At 38.6% G+C, this 17,138-nt stretch overlaps 1 protein-coding gene across 1 annotated transcript in view; it reads left to right on the top strand.

Moving 5' to 3' along the window:
* man1a1 (mannosidase, alpha, class 1A, member 1) overlaps positions 1-17,138 on the top strand; it is a 163,848-nt gene that overhangs the window by 111,308 nt on the left and 35,402 nt on the right. The window contains exon 5 of the mRNA XM_073492518.1: positions 10,989-11,083. Coding sequence (XP_073348619.1) covers positions 10,989-11,083 — 95 coding nt within the window. The remainder of the gene's footprint in view (positions 1-10,988; positions 11,084-17,138) is intronic.

The following is a 17,138-nucleotide window of genomic DNA, read 5'->3' as shown; positions in this document are numbered from 1 at the left end:
TGCCTCCCTTCATCCCATGTTTTCCCTCCCTGAAGCAACTTATTAAACTCAGAGAGAGATTGAGAGAGACTCTGACAGAGAGTGGAGAGGAGCACAAGAGCAACCATTCACACAACAGCAGGCTTCTTAACCACTGAAAGCTGTCCTCCAAGTGTTGTGTGTGTCTGTGTGTCTGTGTGTGTGTGTCTGTGTGTGTCTGTGTGTGTGTGTGAGAGCCTCTCCAATACAGCTGTCAGGGCAGCAAGCAGCTAACAGGCCTCATTCAGCTGACACCGAATCGTACCCAGGCTTACTCTTTCCTCGTTCAGTCTGCGCTCATCATTCAGTTTTGCCTGCATTGATTCATTCATTCGTGAAGATAAATGTCACACTTCTGGGCCCTCTTTAATTTCTTGAGTTGTCCTTGAGTGCCTTTTACATATTTGTCTCAGAACATGCAATATGACATGTGTGGAATCATAAATGAGGTTATGAAGCAACAATATAAATGTAAAGTTAATGCCTGACAGATACTTCTAGCGCTGCCACTCCTTGTAAAGCCAGTAGATGTTGTATGGCACTGAAAAATTTAGTAGAGAATGTTCAAGAAACAGGCAGGAGTCTTTAGTCACAACAATATTGATGAACTGGGCAAAAATGAGCTACTAAATCACAAATAAACACCCACACCTCTGTACAGCCCTCCAGATTTTGTGTTGATTCAGCCGAAATACACTTGTAATCCTGTCTGGTGTTTGCTCTCTGCTCTGCTCTGTGTAGCTCAGCCCCGCCCTCAATCAAACAGACATACAGACTTGCAGCTGCAGAGAGCCTGAGACAGGGATGCAACCTAGCTGCTACTTTATTTTTATACAGTTCCAACTGCCATCCCTGTGTACTGTTATTTGTTGAGTGCTACACACATCTGACCACAGGTTGATGCTTCTGTTGGCTCTTTAGTGATGATTGAGGGGTACTTTTGTATGAATATTCTTTTTGTTTGTTTGTTTTGGGGTTTGGGAAAATTCCTGCAACTACAATCTGCTCAGGTTGATCATGCAAAGCATCCCTCCAGGTGTTACATTTTTCCAAGACTGTTTTAATCAACTGTGGATTCCTAAGGTGTTTTATAAAAACATCTGACAAACTGGTAGCTTAATAATAAAAAAGAACACATTCAGTTATTCATTAGTTGGCTGTGTGTTTGCACATAGCATCTTTATAAATAGATTTTACACTTCTGTGTGTGTGCCAGTTAAGGAAGTAACAGATAAATAGATAAATAAGAGACAAGAAAGGACTTGAAAGAAATAAAGATGAGGTCAAGAGGAAAGAAGAGATAGATGGATAGAAGTGAGAATTGAAAGAGTTTAAGGAAGTCTCCCGGAATGATGGCGGTATCGGGAAAATCAGAGGGAAAGAAGAGAAACGATCTGATGAAGGGCAGAAGGGGAGAAGAGGGCAGTGTGTCAGCATCCAGGAGGAGGAGAAGGCAGGCAAAGGTGTCAGCATGTTAAGCCCGCTTCGTCCCCACAGACGTAGCTGTAATCTGGGCCACATGTCCCACAAGGCCTGCTGGGTGATTCGTCTTAGTTAGGGAGCTGTCCAGGCGACTCTCTGTGGGCCGCAACACATAATCATACACACTCTTCACGAACACACACACACACTGGCAACATGTCTGGTTAAAGAACTGGAGCTGGAAACTTGATTGGGTGAACACACACACATACACACAGCACAAAATTCAGCATACACTTAAAATGTTAAAATCCTTGTGGGGACCTCTCACAGCTTACGCCTCACTTTAAACACAATCTATACGTGTCTACCTATCTATACGTGACTTTAACACTAATATAAGCTTTAATTGATTTAATTTATCTTTGTAGCGGCCTATACCCACATTTGTCCAGACAGCTGTCAGCTACGCTCAGTGCCATTATGTAGGGAAAGGAAGGGGAGGGCAGGGTGAGGGCTGTAAGTTGTTTTAAACTTACAAACACATGCTCGAAAGGTGGAACTTCACACCTTTGGCCTTATTTCAGCATATCTGACCATTTTTCATCAGTTATAATGGCATTGTAACACGGCTGCATCACTGCTTAAATAGAGCACAGTAGGGAAGCAACAGAAGTTTAAAAGATAGAGGTTGACAGTTTTTTTCTTGATCTTGGAAACAGCAGTTGAGAAAACAAAGACTGCAACAAGCTATTGTTGACATTATCGATTAATCTGCCAATAATTGTCTTGAGTAGTCGATTACTTGTCTGTTATTAGATTTATTTATTTTTTTTATGACCAAACGAGCAAGGAAGTGACTGTTTTGTCAACTTCTGTCTCCAAAGTAAAAAAAAGAACAGTCAAGCTTAACTTTTAATTCAACATGGGTCTGAATCATGGACATGTACTTTTAGCTCAGCAAACTCTGCTGCTCTAATGAGGAGCATTTGATATGGTTCAAAGCTCCTGAACAAGCGAGTGAGATGACCTTGAGTTGAGATTGTTTTGCCAAACGTTAAAAAAGAGTTCTGAAACACATCAGTTCAGTGAAATTATTAAAACCAGTATTTTGGAAATTACACACGTAGGACAAAATATAAATGAGCATTCCGGCCCTGTTCTAAGTCTTTATTATGTAGACCTTAGTTTCACCCCAGTACAGTTAGAATATTTTAAATAAGGACTGTATTATGTTAACTTATATCCATTTTAATTTGTTTAGATAATTGGGGCTACATTTACACTCTCACTACTTGTTAGTCTGCTTGTGTTTGCTCTACTGCAGTCCTTTTTGTTAATGTTGCTCAGTCCACACATCTCAGTAATTAAGTTGAGGAAAACTGTATTTTCACCCCATAGCTGCTGGAAAGACTGAGAAAAAAAATTAACAAGCTTCCATAAAACTTCTGCTCTGTAAAGAAACCTTTCTCCAGATCGATCTGTCAGATTGAATGCATCCCAAGCATTGTGTTTTATACAAACAGAGCTGTTGTTCTTCTATATGGTGGACAGTGGATCAATTGAAGCCACCTGTCTGTGAGCATTCATGTTTTGTATTTACAGAGGCTGTCACTGACATCATCTTTCTGTTTGTTTCTGTTTCTTCTCTTTTCCTGGAATTTGAATCTCTGTTGTGACCAAAGAGACAAAGGAAGTGTCAGTAACAACACCTGTATTGTGTTTTATGCCTCATTGAGTGTTGGCCTCTTCACATTGTTGACAGTGGTGAGAACCAATCCATACCCTGTGGAAATACATCAGCCATGTGTGTGTAAAAGCTGTATCGACTTATCTGATGTACTTCTTTTCCTCTCTGGCTACTTATTCTTCATGTAGTGGCTTACTAGTAAATGTCCCACAATGCCTTTCAGTAGCCTCTAGAGAACTTATCTGAACTCCAGCCAGAGGTTTCACATGTACTTTGAGGTATCGATGGAAAGAGATCAAGCATTGAGGCTACCGGTGTTGGAGAAACTGAACCCTCTACACAAGTGATTATTCTGGAAACAGATGTTTGATGCTGAGCCACTAAAGTCTGATACTTTCTCTTGAATGTCTTGCGTGGTTGGAATTGTTTCTGCCATCTCTTATTTTCTTTGTTCTGGAAATATCTTGGAACCTAAACCAAACCTTCTAATTCTCAGTCCAGGGTTAACCCGAAACCAAAATAGTGGCCTTAAAATACCACACAAAGACGATGTAACTGGCTGAAATGTCTTCAGTTTATACAAACACATAATTACACACACAAGAAAACTGGGTTTAACAAGGCAAACTCCCTGCTGGTACAAGTTGCATGCATGTTACTGCATTGAAATGGTTTTGTTTGTCTTTTCCTTTTCTCCCTTTCTCATTCTTTCTCTATCTCACACAAACACACACTCTACTCTCATTCTGTGGATTAGATGACCATAATGGTGAAAATTTCCGGTACAGCAAATTCCTCTCTTTCTCTTTTTACCTCCTTTCTCTTTCCAGTACTCATCTCAGGAGTTTTTACCAGTCCTGTTTATCGGATTGTGTTTTAGATGATCCTCTGACCTGAATCATCGCCATTAGTTTGAGTGTTTTTTGTGGGTTGTGTTGTTTCCAATTTACTGCATGTGTCCACTTTCACAAATCTGGCATTCAAAATGACTGCTATGGTTGGTATTTTAAAGTTAATGTTGCCCTTAGATTTGAGGCTAAAATTGGCTTTTAAATGGTATGGCTAACTTTACAAATTCATCAATCATCTGATGAATACAAATTTTCATCAGTTTTGTAATTCTCCCAGAATTGTATTCGTCAGAGAGGAACAACCACTAAAAGGTAGACTTTTGAAGATCACAATGCTATTTCTTCTAAAAAGAATAAAACTTATTTAAAAGTGACTATTGAGAATCTGAAAAACATGTCTCATTTAAATCAATTCTGAACTTGACAGATACTTAACCACACACAAAACATGCCTTCCTTAATTTTGGTTTCCAAAAGATGGGAACCGAGAAGTTGGCAATGCTTTTGCTCTTTGGCATACATATCTCTACTTCAGTTCATGTTTCCTGTCAGAAAACATGAACTTCTTGGCAATGTTGTGGTCAGGCTCATTAGACTTGGATGGACTGGATGAGATATTGATTACAAAAGCAACCATGTACTCTTGTACTCGCTCCATTCACCAAACCATACTAACCACTAACTTCATAGTCTCTTGATTATACCAAGAGTCATGTGGAGTGCAGTGGCACTGCTGGTCAAACATCATTCCTTGTTTGCAAAAAAAGTTGGACACGTGATTCTTATCTTAATAACACACACGTCACACCTTCAAAGCCACCCGGTAAAGTCACCTTAGTGTGCCAGAGAAGCACTTTAACAGTATAAGATTGTGTTTTGATCAATCATTTCCTTGTTACTCAGCAGGTAAGCCGACACCACAGTGCTTTTCCTGCTGTCACAGTTTACATATCATGAAAGTAGTTCCGTGATCTTGCTACAAACATTGCAGGGCAGACACTCAGATGTACGTTACCTATTAACATTAAGAATCATGCACATTTCCCACTCTCAGAACATTTTGCATTAAAAACAGTGACCTCATAAATTGTCAGAAACTGATTACAGATTTATCCAGCTACTAAAGTTATCATACAAACAGAAACACAAAAGTAAAGTAGTTCACTTTCCTGATGGATACGTGTGCCATAAGTACTCAGGTGTGAAATGTAATAATCAACATTAATCTTTACAAATGATATCAGCCACAGGCCCTGTGTGTGTTCATGTGTGTTCCTCACTTATTGTATAATTCAGTTGCTTATTAAAGCTTGTTGGCAGTTTGCTTGATGGCCTTGGACACGAGGTGTGTTTAATTTATTCTTCTGTGCGTCCCTGGGAGTGTTTTTATTCTTCCCCTCAGTGTGCTCCTGGCATTATTAAAGACATTAATCACTGGGACCTGACGCCTTGTTTCAACACAGTCCTGCTCCCACAGTGCACCCCCAAACACACATACACACACACACGCACACACACACACACGCACACACACACACACACACACACACACACACACACACACACACACACACACACACACACACTCAACCGTGCCACAGCAATCATGACTGGAAAATACAGTATATTGTGGGTTCTTTTGAAATACAGTACAAATATAAATTTCAGAAGATGAAGATATTAAAACCAACTGAGCATGTGTGAGGGACAGTATCAATATTTTCACCTTTATATTTTTTAGCATTTCGTTATTAAAGTCAACAAAGTAATCCATGAACTCTAAGGTGTTATTTAACAAGGGTTGGTGTTGACTTTTGTCCTTGCAAGATATCTGAAGAGATCACATGAGCTCGCAAATCCATCTTGCCAAGTCCAAGCTATGTGCTTGCAGCCATTTGGTAAAGTACAGTTGGGTGCACTTTATCATCATCTTAATTTTTTTCTCGGTTATGGAAACTGGGTTAATTAAAGGGGCAAGAGAGAGCCAAAATAGTAAAGCTGTGGGTTGTAAAACCAAGACAATGGGCTTAAAGATGCGGTAACTGCAGAGTCCAGCGATATTTCTCTGTGGGTTCCTTACTGTGAAGAGTCATTCATGACAATACATATCATCATTTGATGCCTTATTAATATAAAATGTTGAATTTATGAAAGAAAACGTATGGCATATGGAAAATGTATCAACTTACCATTCCTAGTTTTTACTAACAGTAATTTTTTGAAGCCAAAGTTTTGAAAATGCAACATCATCTATTGGAGAAAGTTCTGAATTTCACAGGGGGTCATTAGTTTCATCCCATGCAGTTAAGGACTTTGAGCCTCAGTCAGTTTCACCATGACTGAAGATGCTTGTAAAGGGTTAGGCAGCTTGACGGTAATGAAAGATATACATATTAAAAAGACCTTTTTGTACTTGAGTTTCTGCAGTCGTATATTTCTTGGTTGGCCCTGAAATTCATATTTGAACAGGACAACAGAATTAATTCTAAGCCAAAGCAACACATTAGAGTGCAGAAAAAGAAGCATTGGATGACTCCTAATATTACTAACCAGAGTCTACAGAATACATCACTTGCATATTATCTCTGTGAAACATTTTTTGACATTGCTCCTTTTCGCCCACAATCTTCTGATTGTTAATCCTTGAGTGTATTCTTTTTCCACATGAATACAACATTTCTTTTACTGCTCTCTCTCGTCCAACTTGCAATAACCTTTCCTTACTTCTGACTTTTGAAGGAAAAGCTGTCAAGTTACCATGTTGTTTTGACAAGTAGCCTCTTGAGCTTCTTCTTTTCACAATTCTTTTCTCCACCTTGCCCCGGTCTCTCACACCCTGCTGAGTGGTAGGTCCTCTGGGAACAGAGCTGCCAGCTTACTGACATAGTGTATTCTACTGTATCACCTCTGTGTGTATGTGTGTGGATATGAAAGAATAATGGACAGATTGTAACAAAAGAGAAGACTGCATTCACTAATAGTTCAGAATATCCATCTTTAAATCAAGATGGAAGAAAGTGTAGTGGATTGGAGAGTTGCTGACCTAACTTTTAACTTTTATTTAGTGTGTTTTTGATTACTTGCTTTGACTTTTGATGATAAAACTGAATCAATACTATCCAACAATCCGTTTTGGAGTTGATTATGAGACTAAACTACTACTTACTTACTTAAAATTCAGTATTTTCATCATTTGTACATTTGGGGTAATTAATTCACGTAATACAAGAATTTATTCTCCCCCTTTGTGAGTTAACGCACAGTAGTTATAATAGGAATATTAACTAGGGCTGCTTTCTGCCAACCTGATCAGATTCAGTTAGTCGGCCATTTCGGATCAGAGCTGTGTTTGATTTGCAAATGCACCAAATCAAGGAAGACCAAAAAGTCTTTTGAGAATGTAGCAAAACAGTGTTGAAAAGTTTTGCATGATTTCCTGCATTTATATTCTGGAATCAGAAGTCTTTCTTGGGTGTACACATTCCAGCGCTTTATGCCTCCTCAGATTTTTTTTAATTGCCGTGTGGTTGTAATTTGATGTCCTTCCTTTAACAAGTGAGATTTTCTCCTCTTTCATAAATCTCAATGCTGCAAAAATACTTTGATAATGTTTGTACTTATATGGCTGTTTAGAAAGACAGGCTGTTTCTGTGTCATGACAGGTTTGACGTTGTTTTTTCCAAATTCAAAACATTTCAGGTTGTATCTTTGCTATTACTCATGAACTAAGTCAGTGCCAAAGGAGCACTTCCTTTCTACATAAAGGCTTGGGGATAAAAAAGGCCATATACATGTGGACTTCAGTAAAACTAAAACAGACATGGCGTCATTCTCGCTCTTGTCAGCGGACAGCAGCAGCAGCAGCAGTTCTGGTCAAGCTGCTGAATCCTTGGCAGCAGTGTCAAACAGTCCACCACGTCTCGGGCCAAATCCCATTCTATCTTAACTGCTTGACTAAACCTGCGCCAGGAGCCAAATCTGGAAGTACTTCACTTTTACAGCCAACAAAATCAGACACCTAGGAGACATCGTAACCCCTCGGCTTAAAACTGCCACAAGGCTGTCCAGTCAGATATGCTTTAACATAAAAGCTCAGTGCAGAAAATCTAATTCAGCAACACTAGTAGCAGATAGTTATTCAAGGAAAAACTGTTCAGATAGAGAAAAAACAAAACAAACCAATAACATGAGTTTCACTAGTTAAGTAGAAAAACACAAATCATAAACATCATAACATAAAAAATGGACAGTGTTCGTTCAAATAAAAGCATTGTTAAAACCCATTATGAGTTCTTTGACAGGTAAAAAACACTTCATTCAGGTTTAAAGACAAAGGCCAGAAGTAATGCCACACATACACCAGAAACTGACTTTTAAAGGACATTGTCATCAAGTTTTATTGAGGTCATCACCCAGTTTTACATCCAGGTATATTTGCTCTTTTGCCCTTGTTTTACAGTTGAATAGTCATGAAGTTATTTAAAGCAACACCAGCCCTATGCACACATCAGTAGAGGCTCAAAGTGGGATAGAGGGTAACATTAAAAAAAACTCCAAAACTGTGTGAATTGACATCAGTTCACTGACAACACATGCTCGTGTTACCAGCTGAGCCTGTGATATCTTATTCTGTAAAACACCAAAGCATTGAGAAAAAGTAAATCTTTAAATGTTAGTCCAGTTTAGAGGGATTGACTCACTGCTGTTTAGGAGAAGTTTGTATTTTTACTTTTGACTTTAAGATTAAATTTCGTTACCTCTGGTGAGCAGAGGATCATTAGAGCACCCAAAGTTAATCATTTTCTGTCGGGTGTTGCTTGAGCTTGTCAGCTTGTGTAGTGGTGCAGGAATGCCCTAAATGTATGACGGGGAAACTCTGCTGGATGCTTTGCATGTGCACATCCCAATAATTCTGCACAATTAGTTCCACAACTGTAATTAGTCATGTTTAATCAGATGTAGGCTGATTCTTTCAGACTTGTTTATTTTCATAGGTGAACTGGCCCCAAATCCATTGTGTTGCAGCATTAAAGCAGTGTTAAATTGTTTTCATCGCGCCTACTTTAAATATTCATTGTCTCTGCCAGAGATACTTCTCCTTCAGCACCAGACTTCACATCTCATTACATTATTATTCAGAGTTTTAAGCCCTATTAGAATAGTTTCACTGGAAGGTGTCTTATAACTACATTCTTACATACTCCAAGTGACCTTCCAAAAAAGCTAAATGGGGTAAAAAATCTGTGTAATCTTCCTCAAATTACAGATGGAAAACATCAATGTGGCTGCAAGCAACAATAAGGCAGCCAGTGAACGATATTGGCAAAAGATTACACGGACAAAAGGAGACAGACAGGAAAGAGTGAAAGCCTGGAATAAAGGAAGGAAGGAGGGAAGGGCTTAGCTACAGGTGCACGCTATAAACTTCTTCTTGGAGCTTTACATATCAATAAGAGTGGTTAGATTTTGAAAATCACTATTGAAGGTTAAATCTGAAATCAAGCCACTTTATGGACAATATTCAGAATGTTAATGAAGTGTTTTAAAGATTGTGACCTATAAATTCAGGGAGCTTTAACTTGTGTTGTGTAGTTGTGTAGATGTCCTTGTGTACATGTTGCCCTGGAGGAAAGTGTTGACCTCAGAACTGGAGTTCATCTCCTGGTGATGTAGTAAAAAATGTTCTAAAACTAGTTGACCTATTAAAGAGAATGCTTACATTTCATGTTTTCTCACATTGTCCACAAAGCTGCCAAATCCATCATTTTGTCCTTAGGTCACTTTTGAGATGACCTGAAATTCTTCCTTATTGTTTGTCACTTTCTTTCAAGATACAATATGTAACATTTCTGATTTAATATGGCTTAAAACTACTAGAACTTATATATTTTGTTGAGTTGTGTACCTAAATCATCTAATATTTCCATATTTCCAACAATGTTCAATCCCAGAGAAATCCACAACTACTCAAGGTAACAGTGCGTTTCATTTGGTTAGTTGTCACTCTAACTTCCAAAAAAGGGTGAGGAAGGACATTGGTGAACATAACTCAACATAATGTGAACAAAACTTAAAAATATTACCTTGTCCGTGAACATTTCTGCCTGAGTCATGTAGAGAGATTTTCATCAGCAATGATGGTTGTTTAACAATGAAGAAAGCAACTCCCATGATCCCACACTAGTCTGTTGTTTTGATTTAGAGACTACTTGTGGCAGAAATCTCATACTGTGTTCTAGATTCCAAAACAACAGACATAGAAATATTCAGGCAGAATTATGGCTGCAGTTGATAAAAATATATCAGTCGGTCGCCTCGTCGATTAGTTGACAGAAAAACAGTCAGTTATTATTTTAAAGATGCACCGATTGAAATTTAATTGGCCAATTCTGATTTATTTTAGTCTGACCTGCTGATTCTGATTGTCATTCTAAGCATTCTAAGAACTGTAATTAAGCGCACAACACACAAACATTTTTGTAACCTTATTTTTGTAACCTGTAAATCAATTGTTTTAGTCATTTTTCAAGCAAAAATGCCTAAAGTTTGCTGGATCCAGCTTCTTAAATGTGAAGATTTGACACTTTTCTTTGTCCTTTATGATAGTAAATGTAATATCTTCAAGGTTTTTGGCTGCAGGAAATTATATTGAGCCATTAGTCAATGACATGAGAAAGTAATTGTCAGATTAATCCCTAAAGAAAATAATCTTTAGTTGTAGCCCAAATCCATAACTTTCCATACTCATATTCATTAGGTTTAACTAAGGTTTATGTTGTCGGATATCATTGTGTACATGGTGGAATAACAGCCGAGCTATACCTGAGTAATGGGTCCGATCCTGAATGTTGTTGCTGTGTAAAAATACACAATGTTTGCTGTCAAAAGTGACTTTATTACCTTTGTTGGTTGCAGCATCTTTTTGAAAGGTTGACCGAGAAAATGTGATCCTCTTTCTACAAGGAGAAACGTCATCTAATGAGGTGCTGTCGTTCTTTCTTTCTCAGGTATTCCGTAGGAAGGCGGTGGAGCTGGGTGAAAAGCTGCTGCCAGCCTTCAAAACGCCCACCGGCATCCCCTGGGCTCTGCTTAACCTCAAGAGGTAGAACACACACACACACATAGACACACATTCAGTCTTTCTCTCACAGCAGTCCACTCTAGTGGTATTTGAGGCAGCAGGTCTGTTTTTATGGTTTGATACTTTAAAGAGCTCTTTGGTCTGAGGCTTGATGTGAGTCTGCTGAACACAGGCTCTTTCTGTTCCGTTCTCCCACACCGAGCAGAGATGTTTTAGTTTTACATGACAGAGCAGACTTGTCAGACAGAAGCTGTTTGGTTTTTTATCCAGGACTACATGCCAGCGGCTGGCTCTGAAACTAAACTACCACTCAAAAGACAAACCAAAAGTTTGGGAGTACTCTGACAAGGTTGTAGGCCACAGTCAGCCTTTACTAACACACTGTGACACACTGTCAAGGGGCTGCCTCAGGGTTTGACTGCTGCACTCACACGTGCAGAAATACATGTAAGTTAATAATAGAGATATAAAGCCAGTTTGCTCTTTTGTTACAGAACAATCACCGCTGATGTGTTGGGTAGGATTCAGCCCAATTTCATTTGAACTTTTCTTCTAGTGGTTGTACTTACACATGAGGGATTAGGTATTTATCTAGAATACTAAAATGTAAAGCATTTATTATTAACATACTGCAGTTTAGCTTTAGTGAAGCTGCTTTATATTATAAAACCATGGTGTTGGAAAAGGTGCATTTAAGGGACAAAAGACAATTAGGAAAAAGACAAAGCTACTGTACTGCCATTGTCCAGAATTACATTATTAATTACATGCAGTACATTATTTATGGAGTGCATTTATTAAAGCGGTCATATCTTGCTTTTGGGGTTTTTGCCTTTCCTTTATTGTGTTATGTAGCATTTTTATGCATGTAAAAGGTCTGTAAAGTGAAAAAGCCCAAAGTCCACGGCAAAGGGAGTTACTCTCTACCACAGAAAACACTGCTCCTGCACTGCCTGAAACGCTTTGTTTGGAGTTGAGCCTTTACGTCATCATAAAACTTAAGTTTGTCATTATGTAACAGGCGTTACGTAAATATATATATATATTGTAAAATATATATGGGTGTACCGCAGCCATGCTTACCAGCTGTAATGGCATTATTTTGGATCACACTACCTTGCTCGGCATGACTCGCCCTACTCTGAGAAAAATAATGTTACTTTTGTGTTAAAGTATGTAAACATATTCTACTAGGACCCCCATATAAAAGTATAAACCTGAAAATTAGCATAAATGACCTCTTTAAACTTTGATGAGCTTTTCATCAGCAGAAATATATTGAGAAAAAGGAAATTAGTTTGATGGTTAACTAAAGCGGCCATTCTTAACCTACTGCTGAGCTTCAGAGCGCCACCTAGTAGTAGCACTGTCAAAGTAGTTATTATAATATCTAAATGTGCTCAAGATTTCACATAAATAAAAAACATCACATTAAAATTATTTTAATGACCAGTTACGTTTTAATATTATGATGCCAATCACGACATATCATCAGTAACAGACCATAGATTTATATAGAAGAACTAGATATCGAAACAAAGATAGCTCCCATTCAAACCAATGAAAATTGCTCGCCTAGCGCATGCGCCATTGGCTTCCTGGTTTACTTCCTGGTTATGCAGCCCACTGAGTATGCACATGAGAGTTTCTATCGCTGGCCCCGCCCATTGACTTTACATTGTGATGACATCACAGATTTTTAAAGCCTTCTCTCAGCTCGATTAAAGTTTTTGCAAAAATTAAACCTCCATGGATCGAAAAACTCATAATAGAAAGAACCGTAGTTGACTTTTTACAGACGACTCTTTTATAATAACAGTCTTTGGGGAAAATGCTTTTTGGACCACAGGGTCATTCTTCGCTGCAATACCAGGAGTGGCCACTGGGCAAAATTGGAGGCAAGGCTAAGCAACACCATCCTATCTAGGTTCTATTAAGATCTATGATACAGACCAACATGTTCCCACTGTTAGCTAGCTAACGTTCCCTCAGATAAAGGGAAAAAAGTTTATCGGTTTTTTATAATAATGCAAAAAAATAAAAGCTTAATTTATATGACACTTCCTAAACAATGAAAATAAAACACAAAAGCATAGAAGTTACAGATCTGGCATCATTTTTAAAATGAAAAAGTAATGTGGGAGAAAAACCTTTGCCAGTAAAATCCAAAAACTGTGGTGTAGAAATATTGCTCTGAATACATTAAATTTGGATTCATGTGGTGAAATCCAATCTCTTTTTGTCTTGTTACATTTTTGTTGTTTTTATCCTCATTATTCAAGAAGCTGCTCCTCGAAAATGTTTTAACATTCAGAAGTGGGCCTGAATTGAGTAGTTGTGCAACCAAAAAGTGCTGCAAACTAATGATTTCATCATTCCTTTTAAATATTTTTTACGTACATAAATGTCAATCAGTCTTTTAGTCTATAAATAGTCAAATAAAAGATTTGGAAGAAAACCTAGATCTCTCAGTTTTGTGAGTATCCAAGCTCCTTCCACAGTCACTGCTGTGTGTTTAACCATGATGGCAATCTTTACTTGACCTAAACTAAACCATACCTTAAATATTAAACATGTACACAAACAACAAAATAAAAAAGCAAAAACAATAATATAAAATAATAATTACTGATAATTACAGTCCATCACATTACAGTTCAAATAGCTCACAGTATCTGTAGTACCTGTAATAATATCAGTATCTGTCTCCAAGAACGCTGAAAGCATGAAGAACGTTTGTAGGCCGGTGGGTTCCTCCGTCAATCATAGGTGATGAGGGGAACTTTTTTTTTCTCCTCAATTTTCTTTCTATCTCTCTCTCCCCAGAGAGGGACTCGACACTGCTGTTTGTCAGCCGTTAATTAAAAGGCAGGTTGTCCTGACGATAAACGTGCTGTGACAAATTAATTTTCTTTCTGTCTGTATGGGTGAATGGACTCTGCCCCCCGTATCCTCCTCTGTGGAGTTAGAAACACCCCAGGGAGTGTGTGTGTGTGTGTGTGTGTGTGTGTGTGTGTGTGTGTGTGTGTGTGTGTGTGTGTGTGTGTGTGTGTGTGTGTGTGTACATTAATGTGTGTGCGCATGCATGATCCCCTAGAGGCCTGAGCAGATTGCCAGTGATGATGACTTTACCTGCATGACTGAGCTATGATAGCTTGGAAGCACGCATACACCTACTGCCAACATCCCTACACACACTCATATTAGCATGCACACATTACACAATAACACATACACACAGCTCCACAGTAGCTAATGTGCCCCTGAGTAGAGAACTTAAACTCCTGTTCCTTGTTGAAAGTTTTCTCCTCTGATGTGACGTGTCCTCATGTGACAGAATAGCAACAAAAGTAGAGTTAGGTAGGCTTTCTCAAGGAACCAGTAATTTGTGTAAATGCATGTTTTTCGATTCCATGTTCTGATTTCTGGAAACAACTTTGGAGGAGCAAAATTTAGCCACGCTGCACTTTTGCCCAAATTGGCAGTTACGCATGCATGAATGCATGTGTATGGTGTTTACAGTACAGTGGACTGGAACAATCGCTTACAAGCTTCATGAAAGAGAGCAGTCATACAGCAAAATGTGAATTAGGGAAGTCAAACATGATCAAGGGTGGTAATCAGACTGTTTTTAGTGTCGCAGGTAGTACTCTCACTGCTCCAGAATCAGCTGATACTCGTTAGTCCAGCACAGGTGAATGCAAGGAAGCAGACAAAATGTTTATATTTTTCTATATTTTAACTTCATTGTAGTTTTTTGCTTTCAGGATATTTTGACATGCTGTCTTGCTCAAGCCAAATGCTAAAAATCTTATCTTACCAGTTAGCGCTGTTGCCTCAAAGCAAGAAGGTCATGGGGTCAAATCCACGCTGGGGCAGGGACTTTCTGTGTAGAGTTGTCATGTTCTCGCCATGCTTGTGTGGGTTTACTCAAGGTCCTCCCATTTCCCCACCCATCAAAACATGTATATTATGTTTATTCTCCTGTCAGTGCCCTTGACCAAAGAAGCTGAGTTGGATCTGGATTGGATCCCCGGGCATTGTGCGTTGGCTGCCTACTGCTCCTCAGAGATGGGTTAAATGCAGAGAACTATTTTCACTAAGATTCTTGTTCTAAACAGAGGATCATAAGTAAGGCTGGGGGACAAAATCGATTATGTTATACATCGCAGTTATCTCTTGAAAGATTACATCTCAATACAGGAAAGTCAAAAATTGGAAATTTAAAACCCAATCCTTGATACTATGATTGAGTCTTACAATTTTGTGAGACCAGGCTGTTGGATGGTGAAATGTAATGGACATAAACATGTTTGTCATGTTTGTGTTCTAAGGCTGCGCACGAGCAAAGATAATGGAATTAAATTCTTTACCTGCCTTTTAATCTCGGATCCAAGATTGCACCTTTTTCTAAGTAACACGTAGTCACACAGTAAGAAAGTGGCCTTGTGATTTGAGAAGAAGCTTGATAATCATTTTAAAATCACTTCGTAGCCCTTTGAATTGGTAAAACAAATCATGAGGTGCCTAGAGATTGCCTCCCATAATCATAAGTATAATCTGCCAAATTTAAACAATATCCAAACCTAGTTCTACATTTATCACAGACAGAATTTCCATTCATATGACTTCTTTAGTTTCTTTGAAAAATAGGCTGCACTCCTGTCTATACAATCTTCCTGTCTCCTACAATCAAAATAAATCCAAATAAAAAAAATACAAAAATTTGACTTAGTAAACAGTAATACAGGGTAGCACAGACAAAGAAGACACAGTTCAGAAACAAAATATTTTCTATATAGAATATCTGTAGGATCGTAGGGTGTTTTCAAAGTCTCCCAGTATGTGAATATGCTTTATTTCCTGGGCGCAGGTTCTATAGAGATAGAGGTGAATGAGCAGTTGAGAAGAAACACCAGTGAAGTACTTTTGAAGCAGTGTACTTAAGAGCTGTTAGACTGCCTGCATAACCTTGACCCAGATTGAAGCAGGATAAATCTGTAAAAAACACAGACACACACACACACACACACACACACACACACACTTGCAAATGAGGCCCAATTATCATCTCTCCTTCATCCCTATTTCTCCCCTTTTACTCACTCTCTTTCCTCTCCTTCATTTAAAAAAAAACTTTTATTTCATGTCCCACTCTCCTGTACTCCCTCTCCGTCCTTCCTCAGTCCATCCATCTTGCCTTGAGTGACCTAGTATCTTCTTCTGTTTCGGGACATCGTGTTGTTGGTCCACTCTCCACTCCATGGCCTTGTTCTCTTTCCCTCTTTGCAGTTTTTTTTTTATCACTCTACCCTGCAGCTACCTGAAAAGCCCAAGAGGAGCCACAAGAAACAAGGCCACAGTTTCAAACGTGTTGCTGCTTCTACATCAAATAAACCTTGTTTGATCAGTCACTTTGCATTAAAGTTTGCGTTTGTCTGGAAAATTAATATTAGGCCCAAGGTAAACAAAAGAGTATTTTTTGTGTCCACATGTTTTTAGTTTATTATTGAAGATGAACACATTGGACATAGTACACAGTAACATCAGTTGAAAATACTAAATCTACTTGTAAATGAGTACAAACTGCTTCAAGAAGTTTGAATGTCCCTGGCTGTTGGCTCTTTAAGAGTAATTTAACAAGTGTAGGTAGTAAATTGAAAATATGGTTTTGCTGCCCTCTCTGGTTCAGAGTTTCCACATGAACTATATAAAGTATGGATGGAGCTTCTGGGTCTGAAAAGTAAAGCAGATGTGTAGGTGCCTTCAAACTACATTATTTCTAATGGCCAGCAGGGGGAGACTTCACTGGTTGCACAAAGAAGTCTGAGTCTATGTAAGCTTTTGAGAAAATGACTTTGCTTCGAACATGTTTTATTACCTCAGGAAACAGTTTCTGTGTTATGGTCTCAGTCTCTAGTTTAAAGTTTTCTTCAATACAGCATTATGATCATTTTGTAAATTATGGTCCCATTTAGAGTAAAATGGATGGTAAAGCAGACTATGCTTTGAGGCATGGCTACCTAGTGATTGATGGGTCGCTATACGCATGGCGCGTCCTCGGGTTCTCAGTCAG

This window comes from Pagrus major, chromosome 22, assembly GCF_040436345.1.
Source record: "Pagrus major chromosome 22, Pma_NU_1.0".
Classification (NCBI taxonomy): domain Eukaryota; kingdom Metazoa; phylum Chordata; class Actinopteri; order Spariformes; family Sparidae; genus Pagrus; species Pagrus major.
The sequence above is the reverse complement of the archived record's forward strand: the minus strand, read 5'-3'. Positions and strand labels throughout refer to the sequence as shown.